Here is a 17,980-nt window from a genome sequence, read left to right on the forward strand (position 1 = left end):
AAAAAAAAAAACACGAAGGCATGTGGGTGGCCCTAGGAGATTGAAAAAAGTATTACAGCCATGGTCATTTCACAAACCAGGCTCTTCTTTTTAATAAAAGAACTCACTTGTGTTCCTTAATGTTGTGATTATAAAAGAAAGAAGTCCAGTTAGGTGAGGTGGTGGTTACATTCAGGAGCCAGAGGCAGGAAGATCTGAGTTCAAGGCCAACCCTGGCTACATGAGACCTGAAGGAAGGAATGAAGCAAGCTGGGGAGGGGAGATTTCACACACTCTGGTTTGTGTGGTCTACCCAAAGAAAAGGCCTTTTAGGAGCTAAAGGACAAAGATGCTTGCCGTGTGAGCCTGGTAACCTGAGTCCCATCCACAGGATCAAAACAAACTCATCCTCTGCCCTCCATAAATGTGCCTTGCATACAACACACACACTAATAATGACTAATGATGAACAAAAATAAATAATAATGATGATAATGATGATGAATAAAAGCCCTCTAGGTCAAGAATAGTAAAATAATGTACATTTTTACGTTTCAAATTAAAGTGCAGCATTCATACAGACGTGAATTGCTTTAGTGACTGTCAGCTGGCATTTTTAGCAAGCCTACGAACTCAATCTTAGCTGTCTGGTAGGAAGAAAAGCGTTTGTCTCCAGTCCCTCTCCAAAGCCAGGATGTGAATTCCAGGGAAATCAGTGTAGACAAAACTGATTCGAAAGCCTGTTCTCAGGACAAGCATTAGCAATGTGGTTTGGCTCCTCAGTAGCAAGAGGAAGTGGCACTCTCTCGGTTCTTCATGCCGTGAAGGACTTAGCCTGGAGTATGATGCCACACTTGAGGGCAGGGGCAAAGAACAGGATCTCAGCAAACGGTGGGCACAAAGGGATTGAACTCTACCTGAGCGGTCAAGAGAGTCCAGGGAGTGAGGCATAGCTCAGAGCTGTGCCTGGCACACCTGAGGCCCTGGGATCCACCTAGAACTTCTGTTTAAGTTTCAGAAGTCAGGAAGAAAGGCAGAACAAAATCTAACGAGCACACAAGAGACCATAGGGAAGGGCTACATCCCAGGTTGCTGGAAACCATTTATAAAGAAATTGAAAGAGGAAAAAAAAATCAGTATTTTAGTAACATAGAAAAAAAAAGAAATTAATCTCTTACAGTTCAAAACTGATGTAATTTTTAAAATATATTTCTCATTAAATTTCAGCTGAATGTATGGGCTCATTTCATTTTTCTAACTCCTTAAAAATATGATCTGGCCCTTTAACCATAATTTTTTCTTTTTCCTTTTCTTTCTCTTTTCTTCTTACTTACCAGCTCAGGGTGAGCTGCTGGAATTCATTATATAACACAGGCCTGCTTCAAACTCCAATGATCTTCCTGCCTCGGCCTCTTGAGTACTGTGATTACAGACATGAGCCACCAAGCCCAACTGCCCTGACCTTTTGGGACATCTATGGGGACTTTCCACTGAGATCTGACGGCCCCCATGGTACACTTGGTTTTCACACAACGTCATAGCTCACAGCCACGTTCTAATGGCCGTGGCTAATGGTTTACCCTGTGGGGCAAGCGCCCTTTGGTCAATGTGCACCGTGGCCCACAGGCAGTGATTAAAAGCATGGACTGTAGACTCTCAACTAAGCCAGCATCCTCAGAGCTTGCAGCTACAGCTTGAGGAGTAAAATCCTTATTTGTAAGCAGAATGTTGTCTACAGGGCCGAGCAGGCTCCCACAGAGCAAATGCACGGAGGACTCTGGGCTGGGCAGCCTACGCCTACTAGCAGACTGCTGTGGCTGCCCAGTGGTTTGAGAGAGGGTGAAGGGTGACTGGGAGTGGGAAGGAAGGAGGAAGGCAGAAAGGGAGGGAGAGAAGGAGGTGGGGAGGGAGGGAGGGAGGCTCTTCACTCCCTCCAGAACAAAGCCATTCACATTCTTTCTGAAAATGGGAAACATGCGAAGGTCCTTCTTCTTAAGTTCAAAAAGTTCACTCCACAAACATCAGAAGCACAAGCCTCTCTCCCTCTGTCTCTGTCTCTTTGTCTTCATTAGCATATATTTTTACCCCTCTCAAATAAAGCCATATAATGGCTCCCTTCAATTCAGAGTAGCAGTAGATAAGCCTAATAGGGTTCCACTCAGATTCCCCAAAACAGAGAGATGCAGGCAAAGCCTTCACAGATGCTCCACACTGGAGATCCCTCCGAGGCTCTCCCATTGGCGGAGGCCTTAACGAGGAAGAAGAGTGCTCTGGAGAGCCAGGGTGATGGATGTAATCCCAGAACTCTGGCCTCTGCCCCCTCCATCCCAGAAAGGGAAACACAGCCCTCCTCTAACCTGCTGAGCATCCCTGTGGCCTCCATCTTGAGTGGGACAGCAGAGAAAGGTGGAAGAGACAGAGCTTCCTGGCAGAACGTTGCAACAGACTCCAAGCTGCAAATCCAGGGATGCTTGCCGTCCCTGGGTTCCCAGAACAGACAGAGTCTCAGGGACTGACAAATACAAACCAGGTTCACTAGGAGCAGACCCCACCACCAGTTTATTCCACAGGAGGAGAACGGTTTTACACAGCATTGAAACCAACTGGTGTCATTTTATGGAACTGCTGTGTTAACTCTACAATCTTGCGATTATTTTTAATTATACACATACACACACATACACATGCATTATGTGTGTGGGGGGGGGGGGTCAGTGCACATGAGAGCAGGTGATTTCCAAGGCCAGAATAGGGCATTGTGTCCCCTGGAACTGGAGTAACAGACAGTTGTGAGCTGCCATGTGGATGCTGGGAATTGAACCAGGATCCTCTGGAAGAGCAGCAAGTGCTCTACTGCTGAGCTATCTCTCCAGTCCCGGAATCCATGTTCTTAACACCGTAATCTGCAGCTATTAGAGGCCCAACAGGGCTCCCGTGCTTCCTGTTCATGGGTCAGAATCTTCCTTTAAAAGTGGTGTCTATCAGCAAAATCTTGCTAGTATATGCAATGGTGTCAGCATTTCGAAGCTGATTATGGGATGGATCCCTGAAAGGACCCAGATATAGCTGTCTCTTGTGAGACAATGCCAGGGCCTAGCAAACACAGAAGTGGATGCTCAGTCAGCTATTGGATGGATCACAGGACCCCCAATGGAGCAGCTAGAGAAAGTACCCAAGGAGCTAAAGGGATCTGCAATCCTATAGGCGGAACAACAATATGAACTAACCAGTACCCCAGAGCTCCTGTCTCTAGCTGCATATGTATCAAAAGATGGCCTAGTAGGCCATCACTGGAAAGAGGCCCATTGGACTTGCAAACTTTATATGTCCCAGTACAGGGGAACACCAGGGCCAAAAAGTGGGAGTGGGTGGGTAGGGGAGTGGGGGCGGGTATATTGGGGACTTTTTGGATAGCATTGGAAATGTAAATGAGGAAAATACCTAATAAAAAATATTAAAAAAATTTTAAAAAGTGGTGTCTAAGCAGACACCCAGCCACCAGGGGTAAAGACAACGAGATGACCACAGCCAATGGCAGAGAGAACAGAGCAGAGCAGAGGAGAAACCGGTCCAGCCCATGAGTTCTGCAAAGTCAAAGACTTCAGAAGCAAGGAGAGGGCAGTTTCACAGTCCCGCCCAGCTGGGTGACTCTGCGCTTTCTCTCTCTGGCCTGCCTGGGATGATTCATCTAAAACTTCCCTCCAACTACTGTGAGCCCTGAGCTGCTCGGGGATACTTGGCAGCAGATCAAAGGGCTGGGCATGAAGGGCGTTCCCTTGGGCCAAGGCTCTAAACTGGGAGTTAGCAATTATGTCTGATGAATTCATGAGTGTTATGCACATACCGTGCTTGTAGCTTTTTTCTTTAACTAGTTGACAACTTTTTGGTTATTGGTTTTATTTATTTATTCATTCATTGTTTGTTTGTTTGTTTGGAGACATGGTCCCACGTAGCCCAGACTGGCCTTGAACTTAATTTGTAGGCAAAGGTGATCTTGAATTCCTGATCCTCCTACATTCAGCTCCCACACAATGAGATTACAGGCTGAAGATTCTTAAAGTCCTGGTTTATGTGGTACTGGGGACCAAACCTAAGACTCCGGACATTCTAGGCAAAAACTCTACACCCCAGCCGCACTTCTCTCTCTCTCTCTCTCTCTCTCTCTCTCTCTCTCTCTCTCTCTCGGGATGGGCATTGTACTCACTACAAAGACCAGTCAAATATCAAACTCAGAGATTTGCCTGCCTCTACCTCCTGAGCACTGTGGTTCAAGTGCTTGCAACACCATACCTGGCAAATTTTTGTTTTCAATAAGGGTTTGCAGCTTGCTTAGAAAGAGCCCCTATGTTGATAACCAGCTGAGTCTTCCATTGAAAATATTTAGACCAGTTTTGCTTAGAATTCATCTCAAACATTTACTACGCCCCATTAAAGACAACCTGGCCCTTCTTTCATCTTCTTCCATAGAATCATTGTGACAGAATGAGTTATACTGCATTAAACATTAATGACAACCCCATTTTGTCCTTGTAAGCACTTTAAAACCTTGACCAAAACAATGTTCGTCAATGACAGATAAAATGCAATATAGATCTAAAACCCCAAATTTTCCCCAAAGTCCCTTCCACACCCCAAATGCCCATTTCTTATTTTTTAAAAAGATTTATTTATTTATTTAATGTATGAGCCCACTGTACCTGTCTTCAGACACACTAGAAGAGGGCATCAGATCCCATTACAGATGGTTGTGAGCTACCATGTGGTTGCTGGGAATTGAACTCAGGACCTCTGGAAGAGCAGTCAGTGCCCTTAGCGGCTGAGCCATCTCTCCAGCCCCCATTTCTAATTTTAACACCATTCTTTCATTCAGCCTTCCAGGACAGAAACCTTGAGAGTAAGGTTGAGTTATGGGCTTCCCTCCCATAGGCCTAGACATCAGCAAACCAGCTCCTACCTGCGTCTACCCTTGAAAGTGTTAAGGAGATATTTGAAGCGGTTTCTAGTTAGGGTGTGACTTGGCCCTTAGCACATACCTTTAATCCCTCTGGCTGGAATGCAGACACACACCCTTAATCCCAAACATTGAAGGAAAGTTAGTTTGTAGAAGGAAGCACCTGTGTTTGAAAATGATGTCTAATTGAATAGCAAAGTGACAAATCAGAGAAAGACTTGACAGAATAGGATGTGCCTAACTCTCTCAAGAAGAGAGAGGAAAAAGAAGCTACTTGAGAGACAGTCAGTACAGGAGAGGAGAGTGCCGCACAGGATACAGCAGAGTTCTGAGAGAGCAGACAGTAGAGTTGAGAGGGAGAGTGGAGTAAAGGGAGGTGCGGCAGGGGTGGGGGTGGGGGATAGTTGTTTAAAGAGACAGGATGAAGAGAGAACAAGCTAGACACAGGTGAAGACAGAACCAAAACGGGAGTGAGAAGGAGCCAGAGTAGAAAAGATTGCTAGAGCTGAGGCCATGCAGAGCAATTCAGGGGTCAGGAGGAAAACCAGATTGAATAAGTCAACTGGGAGAAGAGTTTGAGCCAGAACAGCTGAGTTGAACCAGCCAGCTAGAGTTCAGAAAGAACTAGGAAGGGGTGAGCTTATCCAGCAGCAAGTCTCAGAGGCTGGGAACATCCAGGCTACAGTGGATTGTACGGAGGCTAGAACCTCCCAGGATTGGGTTAGCAGACTGAGGCAGGACACCTCAGACATGACAACCTAGGAGAATGAGAAATCCTTTTCTGATGAATTGTTCCTCTCTCCTTCCTTGGAATCCCCACTGCCGCTCACGGCCCTAAGCACTTAGCATTTCCTCTCTGTTACTCTGCCAGAGAAACACCATCCCAAGCGTCTTCTCTAGTCAGATACAGCAGCACTGGTCTTTCTGACTTAATTGCTGTAACTTCATCTTGTGTCACTTTTAAAATCAGCATGGAACGGCTCACTCTCAGCCTCCAAAGAAAGCCCATGTTCCCGGCCTGGCTTCCAAGCTTCCCTGACTCTAAGTAGCTTTTGCTGCCTGCTCCTGCAGGCCGGTGCTCTTCACTGCCACGGACCTTCCAAACCCTCCTGCCTTCAAATACGTTCCTGCCATTCTCCCAGGACAAGTTCAGGTGTGATTTTCACGGAGCTTCTTTCTCACCTAGTCCCACCTGCTCCCGCGTCCCCTCTCACAATGCCCATTAGATTTCCACAGTGTGTTCCAAACATCAGCCCACGATCCCATACATAAGAAATGCCAAAGCAGGGCCTGGAGAGATGGCTCAGTGGTTAAAAGCCCTGGCTGCCCTCTCAAGGACTTGGGTCTGGCCGCTCTTCAGCTATAATTCTAGTTCCTGGAGATACAAAACTCTCTTTTGGCCTCCTCAGGCACCAGGCATAAACACATATGCAGACAAAACACTATACACATAAATCTTTTTTAAAGGTATAAAAAGAAACAGAAATAAGGGGCTGGAAAGATGGCTCAGCAGTAAAGAGCACTGATTTCTTCTAGAGGTCCTGAGTTCAAGTCCCAGCAACGACATGGTGACTCACAACCATCTGTAATGGGATCTGATGCCTTCTGGTGTGTCTGAAGAGAGCTACAGTGTACTCATATAAATAAATTAATTAATTAAAATTTAAAAGAAAAGAAATAATTGTCAAAGAGGATTCTTGATCCCCTACTAATACCAAACACATGCACTTGTGCACCAATCCCCAGCTGTGGGTTTCGTGAGATAACTCATCTGTCTTAGTTTTGTCTGGGTGGACTTTGCTTGCATCCCAGGATCCAAAGGCCTAAGGTTGTCCTCAGTGATAATGGCCCCGCCCTGTCTAGTCATTGTGTCCACTTTCAAGCCAAGCCAGGGTGAAGAAAGTCTCTTGGAAAACCAACACTCGCTCTCACAGTTCTGACACCTGTTATCATCTGGTCAGGAGGCCCAGTACTTTTCTCTGGTCCTTAACATCGACACAAGCCAGGCATAGCCATCTGTCTCATGGCATCCTCTTGGGAAAGTTTCCACCCAGCCTTCCCACTTACTCCCACGCAATCACATTTATTATATTTATATTTATTTAGTATTTATGTGTTATTATATATTAATTCATGCATTTATAAATTATATGTATATATTATTATATAAATATATCATATTATAATATACTTACATATTATTACATTTATTTATTATTATGCCCAGCTCCTGAATGAACTGTGCAGTCTACATCACAGCGTGGCAGCCTCTGAGCCTGTGGGACATTCTAAAGCAGGAACACCACACACCATTAACACCTCAGACCTGGCCAGACTTCTCTCTCCCTACACTTCCTCTCCATCCTCTGTGACTCGGTGAGTAATTAATCCACCCCAAGACTCAGTTTCCTCACTGGAAAAGCCGTCATGGAATCGTGTGAGGATTAACAGGGGCATAACAGCATTGGCTCCCGACTCTGTGACTCAAGTACAGTTCCAAATACTTCATATGCATCAGTCGTGTTAAATTCAGAGATGCTATAGATTAGAAAGAGGGAAATCTGGGTTATGTAACACCAGTGATCACTGAGCTTATAAGAAGCTAGAAGCTGGAAACAACCCAGATGTCCCTGAAAAGAAAAATGGATACAGAAAATGTGGTACATTTACACGATGGAGTACTACTCAGCTATTAAAAACAATGACTTCATGAAATTCTCAGGCAAATGGATGAAACTAGAAAATATAATCCTGAGTGAGGTAACCCAGTACAAAAGAACACACATGAGAAGACGGGGAAGGGAAAAAGCTGGCCAGTTCAGATATGGGAAGAGATGGGGAGAAGTATAGAGGATTGGGAATTTGAAAGTAGGTGTGAAGCAGTGGGGAAGGGGGAATTGAGGGTAGCCACTAAAAAGTCCCAGAGGCCTGGGACCCAAGAGGTCCCCAGGACCCAACAGGGAGGACATTAGTCAAAATACCCAACAAAGGGGAGATAGAACCTGTAGAGACCATATCCAGTGGATAGGCATGGCCCCCGGTTGAGGGATGGGGCCACCCACCCATCTCAAAAATATTAATCCAGAATTCCTCCTGTCAAAAGGAAATGCAAGGACAAAGAGTGGAGCAGAGACTGAAGGAAAGGTCATCCAGGGACTGCCCCACCTAAGGATCCATCCCATCTGCAGACACTAAACCCAGACACTATTGCCAAGAAGAGCTTGCTGACAGAAGCCTGGTATAGCTGCCCCTGAGAAGCTCTGCTAGAGCTGCAGATGTACACAGCCAAACATCAGACTGAGCGTGAGGACCTCAATAGAGAAGTTAGGGCAAGAACTTTAAGGAGCTGAAGGGGTTTGCAGCCCCATAGAAAAAGCAACAATATCAACCAACCAGACCCCCCAAAGCTCCCAAGGAGTAAACCAACCAAAGAGTACACAGGGGGTACCCATGGCTCCAGCTGGATATGTAGCAGAGAATTGCCCTATCTGGCATCACTTTGAGGGGAACCCCTTGGTCCTATGGAGGCTTGATGACCCAGGATAGGGGAATGCTGGAGCATTGAGGCAGGAGTGGGTGGGCGAGTTGGGGAGCACCTCATAGAGGCAGGGGGAGGACATAGGGGGCTTGAGGCGGGGACCGGGAAGGGGAACAACATTTGAACTGAAAATAAATAGAATAACCAAGGAAAAGAGTCAAGGAAAAGATGCAAACACCAGTGTCTTGGCTAAGTTTTTGTCTTCCCTTCATCACATTTCAATCACACATCCAGTAAGTGTTGTTACTATTAGTAACATTAGTGGCTTCTTAGTGTATTTGCCTCTTTATCCAAATGTAAACTCGTGGGGACAGCACACAGTGACTCAGCATAGCAGTCGTCAGGAAGCAGGCTCTGGTCACTGTGACCTTCTCGCAGAGACCCTGGGAAAACAGCTTTAAGTTTAGAATGACTGTGGGGATTGGATGGTTTTTTGCTTATAAAAGTAGATGGGAGAGATGGCTCAGGGAATAACAGCACTTCTATTTAAGTATGAAGAGCTTAGTTCAAATCCCCAGCACCTACATAAGAAAGCCAAGCATGGCTACACACACCTCAAACCCCAGGGTTGGGGGACAGAGACAGGCAGAGGACAGGAGCTCCATGACCAGCAAGCGTAGCTGAAACTGTGAGCTTTGGGTTCAGTGAGAGACCCCGGTCTAAGAAACAAGGCAGAGTGTGTAAGAGATACTCACTGTCCTCCTCTGGTCTCTACAAGTAAACCACACTCATATGAACGTTCCCCTCACACATGTATTACACAGAGACAGAGACAGAGACAGAGACAGAGAGATCCCTTACAAAAGTGAATGGTAGCTGCCATCATGATATATTGCTAGGACCTGAGGTGAGACAGCAGCAGTTTTTAACAAGCATCTGTTCTCACCCGCTCTGCTGTCCCTGTGTCCTGTAAGTTCCTCTGTTGCTAAAATTACCCCTTGCAGTGACTGCACAGGCTGAAGGGTCCTTGTCTGAAATCCTGGGGACAGAAGTGTTTCAGCTACCAGGTGCTCAGATCTGGGGCCAGCTACATGTGTATAATAGGGTATCCTGGGACACTCAAGCTTTATTGGCATTTCATGTACCTCTAACTCACAACATGAAGGCCACCATGAACATTATTTTTGATGCACCTGTGTTCTTACTGTGGCCCAACCCATTGGGACAGGTATGGGATTTTCCATTCCTAGTCAGGCCTGGTGCTCAAGAACTGGCAGTTAGGAAACGTTTCTGATTTTAGATTTTGAGGTAAGGGATGCCTAACCTGTGATAACAGCTAACTATTGTTGAAGATTTGATGTATCAAGGACTACTTGTACCACTTTTCCAGTGTAGTCTTCACAACAGACTACTGTGGTCAAGTCTATCAGCATCTTTACTTTTGGTGTAGGGAAGCCAAGGCACAGAAAGGTTAAGACATTTACTCAGTTGTTATCACACACTCAGCACCTGGCAGAGTGACAGACCTAAGTATTCATCTCATCTCCTGTCAGTTATTTCATATTTGTCCAGGGTAGTTTATAGAGTCCAGAGAACACAACAAACAAGCCAAAGTATTTGTAGTTGAATCTTTTACACTAAATGTAGCATGAATAGTCAACATCATCTTCTGAAGATCTGTGTAGCGTCTCTGTAATACGAGCACTTAGAAAGCAGAAGCCAGGGAATTGGCGCTGCAAAACTGGGGCCAGCCAGGTCTACGTAGTGAGCAGCAGGCCAGCCAGGGCTACATAGTGAGACCCTAAGAAGGGAGAAGAGAAGGGAATGCAGGGGTTTTTTTTTAATGTTTGAAGTTTAGGAAGTTGTGTGACGGAAGGAGCATTTTTCTCCTCAGGTTTTCAGGGCAGCGTTTGGAAAGCTGAGTGAGCTAATGCAGGGCCGCGTCATCTCCCGCTGTGTCACTCCAACAGTGTGTAACCACACTGTTCCACATACTTAACATCCCATTCTGATGGGTACATGTCGCAGAAAGGAAGCCTCTAAAAGCAGACCTGCTACAAAACCTAAATACCCCCCAAAACCTAACCCCCAGATGTCTTAAGAGGAGACCATTCCTTCCCAACTCCCCTTCTGACTTGGAAAACACAGGTCTCCTTCTGGAAGCCTCCTATCTCAAAGGGTAAAAGTCACATATCTCCAGGATAAGACTCATTTAAGCAAAACACAAAGGCCCTTAGCCCCAGTAGTTATGCCCACTACAGTTCAAAGGTCTCCTGGGAAAAGGAACTGGTCAGTCTGGTCTGGTTTCAAGAGTCATTTCAACAGTCAACTGGGTTACACAGCTGAGAACACTCTGGGTTTTCAGTGAGCAGGGGTTGAGCTCATTGTGAAAGAAAGCTATGTCCCTTTACACTGGCACAAGGAGAAAGGAAATGAGCCAGGCCCTAAAAAATATCTTTGGAGACGTTGCAGCCAGCACGTGATAAGGGCTGGCAGGCTGCCATGACAAGGGCATAGAAGACTCCAGCTCAGGAAAGAAAAGCGGATCAGATAGCAACTAACCAGGGGAAATCACGTCAGGTATGGGGAAGGCGTGGCCCCGCCCTTCCAACAGGGAAGTCCTCCACCGAGCAGCTTTCAGTGCTATGGTTTTGCTGTGACTCTCTGTGAGAGATGGATACACGCTAATGTATAATATGCACTATTAATACACACAAACAAACATACATAACTGAAACAGACCCGTGTTTGTAACAAATAAAGTTTTCCCTGGAGCTGGGAATGGAGCTGTTAGTAGAGTGCTGTGGAGCACACATGAGACTCTGGTTCGAATCCCTAGCACGGCAGAAACAGCGTAATAGTACACAGTTGTGACTCCAGCTCTTGGAAGGTAGAGGCAGAAGGATCAGAAGGTTCAAGATCATTCTGGTGGTTTGGATGGGAACGACCCCCAGAGGTTCATAGATTTGACTGCTTGCTTAGTCATCAGGGAGTGGTAGCAGGAGTCATTAGGAGTGCCCTGTCAGGGTGGGTGTGGCATTGTTGGAGGAAGTACGTCTCTGGGAGGTTGGGCTTTGAGATTTCAAGAGCCCAAGTCAAACACAGTGCCACTCTCTTCCTGTTGCTCTGGATCCAGACGGAGAACTCTCAGCTCCTCCTGGCACCATGTCTGCCTGCACACTGCCATGCTTCCCACCAATGGACTAAACCTCTGAACCAATAAATCAGCCCCAATTAAATGCTTTCCTTTATAAGGGTGGCCTTGGTCACGGTGACTCTACACACAATGGAAACCCTAAGACAGAGTGTGTTTTCAGCCCTGCTCTGAGTAGGTGGTTGGTCCTACTAGTGACGGGACTGCTGACCAGCACAGAAGATCCCAAGAATACATTTTATAGCCTTTACTCCTCCCTGAGCTCCAAGGCTGACTTGGGAAAGCCCAGGGGATCTGCTCTTAGGAAGAGTGGCCTACAGTCACCTACAGCCTCCCTTTGTCTGGTCACCTTCACTATGCTAGCTTCTTTTCCTTCTGCTGTGTGAATGCTGGCATTTCCCATGAAGCTCCGTTTTCTGTCCTTTCTTCATGCTGAATGAATATTTTTCCCCAGAGTACTAGAATTCAATCGTTCATAAAACCCTTCTTCTAGGCTTCAGTTCTCAATGTCCACAGCCTCACACAACTGAACTGTCTTCATAGATTTCAAACACATGAGATCCCAAACTATACTTCTCATCTCTCTTCCCTGTCTCCTTTCTAAATCTTCCCCATCTCACCTCATCTCAAAGAATCCCTCAACCAGCCCACAAACCTATTGATTATTTGCAAGTCTTATTCCTTTACCTCTAGAGTCAACAGTTTACAATCCAACCTTCATGACGTTTAGGAATATGCAATAAACATTTGACAGTCAACTCTCCAAATAAAAGTTCTGTCTTGGGCTGGGGAGGTAGCTCACTTGTAGGTGTTTAGTATGCCCTGGGGTGCCATGGGTGTTTAGTATCCCCAAAACCATGTCTTGTGGCATTTGCCTACTTAGAGGTATAAATAACCCACTCTAATGACCTATAAGCAGTCAAGTCTGCCCCATGGAAGGAATGATATCTATAAATGGTTCCTCCACAGCGTTAGCTTGTTCCTCCAAGCCATTTCTCCTCTCCACACCTGTGGGACCAGCCTTAGTTCAGGATTCTGTCTTCTCCACAGCTAATGCAATATGATCTCTCTGATTTCCTGACTTCAACATCAAATCCTATATGTTCATTGATACAATCTCAGTTATCTTTCTGAAATCTAGGGCCCACCATGCTACGGCCTCTTATACCCCATCCTGGGTTCTCCATGGACCACTCCCTGTCTTCACAGATCAGGCTTTTGATAATGTGGACTTTCCTGACACTTGGTTTTCATTTTTGATACACTGGTGTGTGCAGCACTCACAAATACACAATGGTTCATACTGAGCCCATTCTGCTCCTGTGCCCTGGGTCACCTTCCTCCAGTAAGCGTACAGAGCAAGCACCTGGCCACCTCTCAGATGTAGCTCAAAACCCTTCTCTCAGGATTTTTCCTGGGCTGGAGATATAACCAAAAGGAAGAACATTTGCCAACACGTGCAAGGTCCCAGACTCAATCCCCAACACCTCCCTCCCTCCCTCCCTCCCTCCCAGAGCCTTCCCTCAACACCTTATTCCTGCTTTCACACTCTAGTGTATTTAGCACCTCAGCACCAACTGTTCACTTGATTTATTTTCATGTTCTTCTCATCTCACTAGATAGGAGCGTGTATATGATGTGGATCTTAGCATATGCCAAGCATACAGTCCAGAGATAGTATACAGTAAGCTATCAATAAGTGGCCAATATCATTACCTAGCACTCTAAAACCAGCACACACCAATGGCTCAGAAGGGACCTGTTGAAAGAAATGTACCAGTATGTTCTTGATATCTACCAAGAGCAGATAAAAGCTAGAATATTAGTATATTCTAGACAGAGAATTCAAGAACTTCATATATGGTCCAAGATCAGGCAATGGAATGGTTTTTTTTTTTTTTCTTCATCTCTATGGTGGTTTCAATAAGAATGGCCCCTATAGATTCATGTTTGAATTTTAAGGCAGTGGCCCTACTTGAGAAGGATTGGGTGGTATGGCCTTGTTGGAGGAAATGTGCCACTGGAGGTGGGTTTGGAGGTGAGCCCAGGCCAGGCCAGGTGTTTTTGTTGCCTACAGATCCAGATGTAGAACTCTGAGTGCTGAGTGCTGCCATGCTTCCCGCCATGATGATAATGGACTGAATCTCTGAAACTGTAAGCCAGCCCCAATTAAATGTTTCCCTCTATAAGAGTTATGGTGGCTATCATGTCTCTTCACAACAATAAAACCCTAACAAAAACAGTGTTGGAGATAAACATAAGAAGGAGTTCTATTTCTTAAGTTATACGGAGACTAGCTTTGCTTTACAAAGAGTTTTCATTGTGTAAGACAATGTATGTGAAGCCCCTGACTCCCATCAGTGTAAAGAGCAAACACTGGAAGAGCTGGGTGGAAAGGGACTGCTGCAGAGAGACCTGGGCATGCCTTGCCATCCTGAGAAGGAGAAAGGCATAGGTGCTGATGCACAGGCAGGAGTATGGCAGCACCACTTAGAGCTCCTACCATGGTCCCTGGGAAGCAATGAGGCCGCAAGCATCCTCCTCTCAACCTTTCAGTGGAATCGTCTCCTATATACAACACAATTCCCGTTACATTTATATCAATTGACAAAGAGTCATTTGGTGACAGAGAGTACTTCCTAATTCCATGGATTCAGAGGTGACCTGTCGCTCACTGGAAGGGGGAGGTCAATATGTCATTTCATCCATTGCCCCGAGGAAACAACGTTAGAGACAAGTTAGAAGAAATATTTGTGTTATGAAGGCATCAGCAAGAACACAGGGTGTGTGGGGGCGAGGTCAGGGATGAGTCAGGACAGGCCCAGATGATCCTGCTGAGGATGTTTTAGCACTGCTGTGCATGAGGACTTCACACATTAAAATAGTGTGCTGTAGCAAGAGAGAAGCTGGCACATTCTCACACCATGGGATGGCCCTGGAGGTTTCACCAAGAGTTGAGACACAGCTGCTGTGGCTAAAACCAGATGTGACATGAAAGAGGGAGTCACTTCATGACGTCGCAAACTCTAAATGTCAAGAAGAAAGTGTTCTGAATCTGTGACACGGAGCGGATGACTGTGCTAAGTACCACGTCCATAAGAAGCCAACCTCTGTTGCTTGAGTCCCTGGGAAACAATCGTGGTTTGAAGAGCCCCGTCAGAAATCTCTCTGCTCAGCACAGTGAAACAATACAGCATCCGTTGGCACAGCCCCACCTCCAGCTCCATCCCCGGACATCTGACTCTGCAGAACTTGGTTTAGGAAAAGGTTCTTCAATGGAAAACTTTCCTTTCCCTTCAGTTACTTTCCTTCTAAGTAGTGCTGTCTGTAATAGTCTGTGTTCTTCCCTAGTACAGTACAGTAGACAAAATGGTATGCTAGAAGCACACAGCCCCACAGAGCAGTATCCTGCCTCTTAGATAAACAAGGGGAAGAAAATGGTTTCTCTTTGTCTGTCTGCCCATCCGTGTCTCTCTCTCTCTCTCTCTCTCTCTCTCTCTCTCTCTCTCACACACACACACACACACACACACAACACACACACACACGGGCTCAACTTACCAAAAGCCTTCTTGGGTTCTATTAACTGCAAAGTAAAGAGTTCCTCCTTTTTCAATTCCTTTAACTTCTTAGCGACTTCAAAGTGACGCCACCCAACAATATTTTCTCCGTTTATACATTCAATATGATCCCCCACACAGATCGTTTTAACTGAGTCAATGGTGCTGCCATCTTTAATTCTCTGAAAGAGAGAAAATCAATGGTGATATCACGTGGAACTGTGTGTCGTTACCTCTTGTGTTCCTGCTGACATATTACAATATAGCTTAATGTTCACTTAGGGACAGAAGGTGAAGCGAGAAAGAACAAACGTCCTATCTCCACCTAGTCTTCATCTTCCTTCCATTCAGAATTCAGCTAGCTCACAGCTACCATTTCCTCTAGACATCTTTCCCCAGCATCCTCCAACCCAGTCACCTAAGAAGGGTGAGACACCGTTCTTCCCTCTGCGTACCTGTCACACCTGCCACATCACATCCTTCTAAAGCCCCTGTGAGATTCTACAGAGGGCATCAGATCCCCTGCAGATGAAGTTAGAGAGGGCTGCAGTGCTGGAAACCAAACATGTCCCCCAGAGGAGCAGCAAGTGCCCTTAAGCACTGAGATATCTCCTCTGCTCCATGATACCTGGGTCTTCCTTTTCAAACAATTTGAACAAGACACATCTAGTAGCTTTGTGCTTAAACCTGTTGTTACAAATGCAAAGGCTTAAGGAACGCTGTGATTACAGCCAAGGAGACCAACCTCCACTGCGTGACAAGCATGGCTAACATTTCAGGAGTCCATGAGACAGAGCTTTGCATCCATCAGTGAGGGAAGGTTCACCCTGTTGATTTCCGTTGATGCATTTTAAATGGGAGAGGCGCAGGCCCACGGAGAACTGACTGCAAGCTATTTGATGAGGGTATTCTTTTGTGTTTTACATGTTTACTACATTCGTTTATTTGTATGTGTCTCTGTCTGTGCCTGTGTGTCTGTGTGTGCTTGTGTGTCTGCGTCTGTCTGTCTGTGCCTGTGTGCCTGTATGTGTTTGTGTGTCTGTATGTCTGTCTGTCTGTCTGTGCCTGTGTCTGTCTGTCTGTGTGTCTGTGTGTGTCTGTCTGTCTGTGCCTGTGTCTGTCTGTCTGTGTGTCTGTGTCTGTCTGTGCCTGTGTGTCTGTGTGTTTGTGTGTCTGTGTCTGTCTGTCTGTGCCTGTGTCTGTCTGTCTGTGTATCTGCGTCTGTCTGTGCCTGTGTGCCTGTGTGTCTTTGTGTGCTTGTGTGTCTGTGTCTGTCTGTCTGTGCCTGTGTGCCTGTGTGTCTGTGTGTGCTTGTGTGTTTGTGTCTGTCTGTCTGTGCCTGTGTGCTGTGTGTCTGTGTCTGTCTGTCTGTGCCTGTATGCCTGTGTGTCTGTGTGTGCTTGTGTGTCTGTGTCTGTCTGTCTGTGCCTGTGTGCCTGTGTGTGCTTGTGTGTCTGTGTCTGTATGTATGTCTGTGCCTGTGTGCCTGTGTCTCTGTGTCTGTGTGTCTGTCTGTCTGTGCCTGTGTCTCTGTGTCTGTCTGTCTGTCTGTGCCTGTGTCTGTCTGCCTGTGTATCTGTATGTCTGTGTGCTTGTGTGTCTGTATGTGCGCACACATGTACGGGAGTGCCATGGCATGCCTGTGGAAGTCAAAGGACAGCTCTCAGCAACCAGGGCTCTCCTTTCTCCATGTGTGTCCTGAGGACTTAACTCAGATCATCAGGCTTTGAAGCAAGCACCTTTACCCACTGTGTCATCTTAACAGCCTGTTTTGTTGGATTTCAGTTTTTAGAGACACAGTCTCTCTAAGTAGCCCAGGCTAGCCTGCAACTTACAATACCCCTGCATCTGGCTTCTAAATAAGGGGAGCCTGTGCCTTTGCATACAGTTTATTAAGGCTTAAATCTCTTACAGTGTACCTGTAATGCAGTTTCACTATGAGGTCTAAAATCCATTAGATGGCACCGAGAATTCTGAAGAGAATCAATAACATACCACTTAAAAATCTAGTTTCTAAACTGTGGCAGAAAATAACAACATTAAACAAAAGATTGACATCTAAAGGAGAAAAAAAAACTTATAAAATATGCTGTTAGATAACCATTTTTAACCCAATAAGGGATTTGAGAATCTGCATTTAATTTTGAATTTTTTTTTTTAAATCTTAATTGATGTCTTAATTCACCTGGAGCCTATTTTTTTCTCTCGACCAATTACAAAAACAAATTGCAGTGTTCTCAAGTTTTGGTGTTTTTTAATATGTGTTATAAATTTATTTAAAATAAGGCTATACATAAGCTTAACCATGTAAAAGACTTAGAAGCGATGCATGACTCTTACCTGTGAATTAAAGGCCAGATTAACAATGAGACGCTATCACCCAAGCTGTGAGATGATAGAAAGGTCACCAGAGAGTGCCCAGGCCAGAGGGAGAAAGGCAGGCACCAGAAGTCTGACAGCAGCAGCAGGAGAGTCAGAGCACCTGTGGGCCACAGACGTGGAGCAGAAACAGGGAGGAAACCAGAAAGGTAAAACCTGGAGAAGAGCACCCAAGGATGCCCCGGGTGTGAGAGCGTAACACTGGCTAATTTACGTCTGACCTGAGCCCCGGACTCCTGAGCCAACAGAATAAAAACTGAGGAAGTGGGTGTGTCCATTAGGGTTCTGTAGTTAAGATGAAACACCATGACCAGGGCTGGGAATGGTGGGGCATGTCTTTAATCTCAATACTTTGGAGGCAGAGGCAGGAAGATCTCTGTGAGTTTGAGGCAGCCTAGTCTGCATAATTAGTTCAGGACAGACAGGGTTATGTAAAGAGACTCTCTCTTTCTCTCTCTCTCTCTCTCTCTCTCTCTCTC

At 45.8% G+C, this 17,980-nt stretch overlaps 1 protein-coding gene across 1 annotated transcript in view; it reads right to left on the reverse strand.

Annotated features, from left to right (window-relative positions):
- Window positions 1–17,980, reverse strand: part of Gipc2 (GIPC PDZ domain containing family member 2) — a 72,557-nt gene that overhangs the window by 17,224 nt on the left and 37,353 nt on the right. The window contains exon 3 of the mRNA XM_021158210.2: window positions 15,124–15,304. Coding sequence (XP_021013869.1) covers window positions 15,124–15,304 — 181 coding nt within the window. The remainder of the gene's footprint in view (window positions 1–15,123; window positions 15,305–17,980) is intronic.

The sequence above is a fragment of the Mus caroli genome, chromosome 3 (genome assembly GCF_900094665.2).
Source record: "Mus caroli chromosome 3, CAROLI_EIJ_v1.1, whole genome shotgun sequence".
NCBI classification, from domain to species: Eukaryota; Metazoa; Chordata; class Mammalia; order Rodentia; family Muridae; genus Mus; species Mus caroli.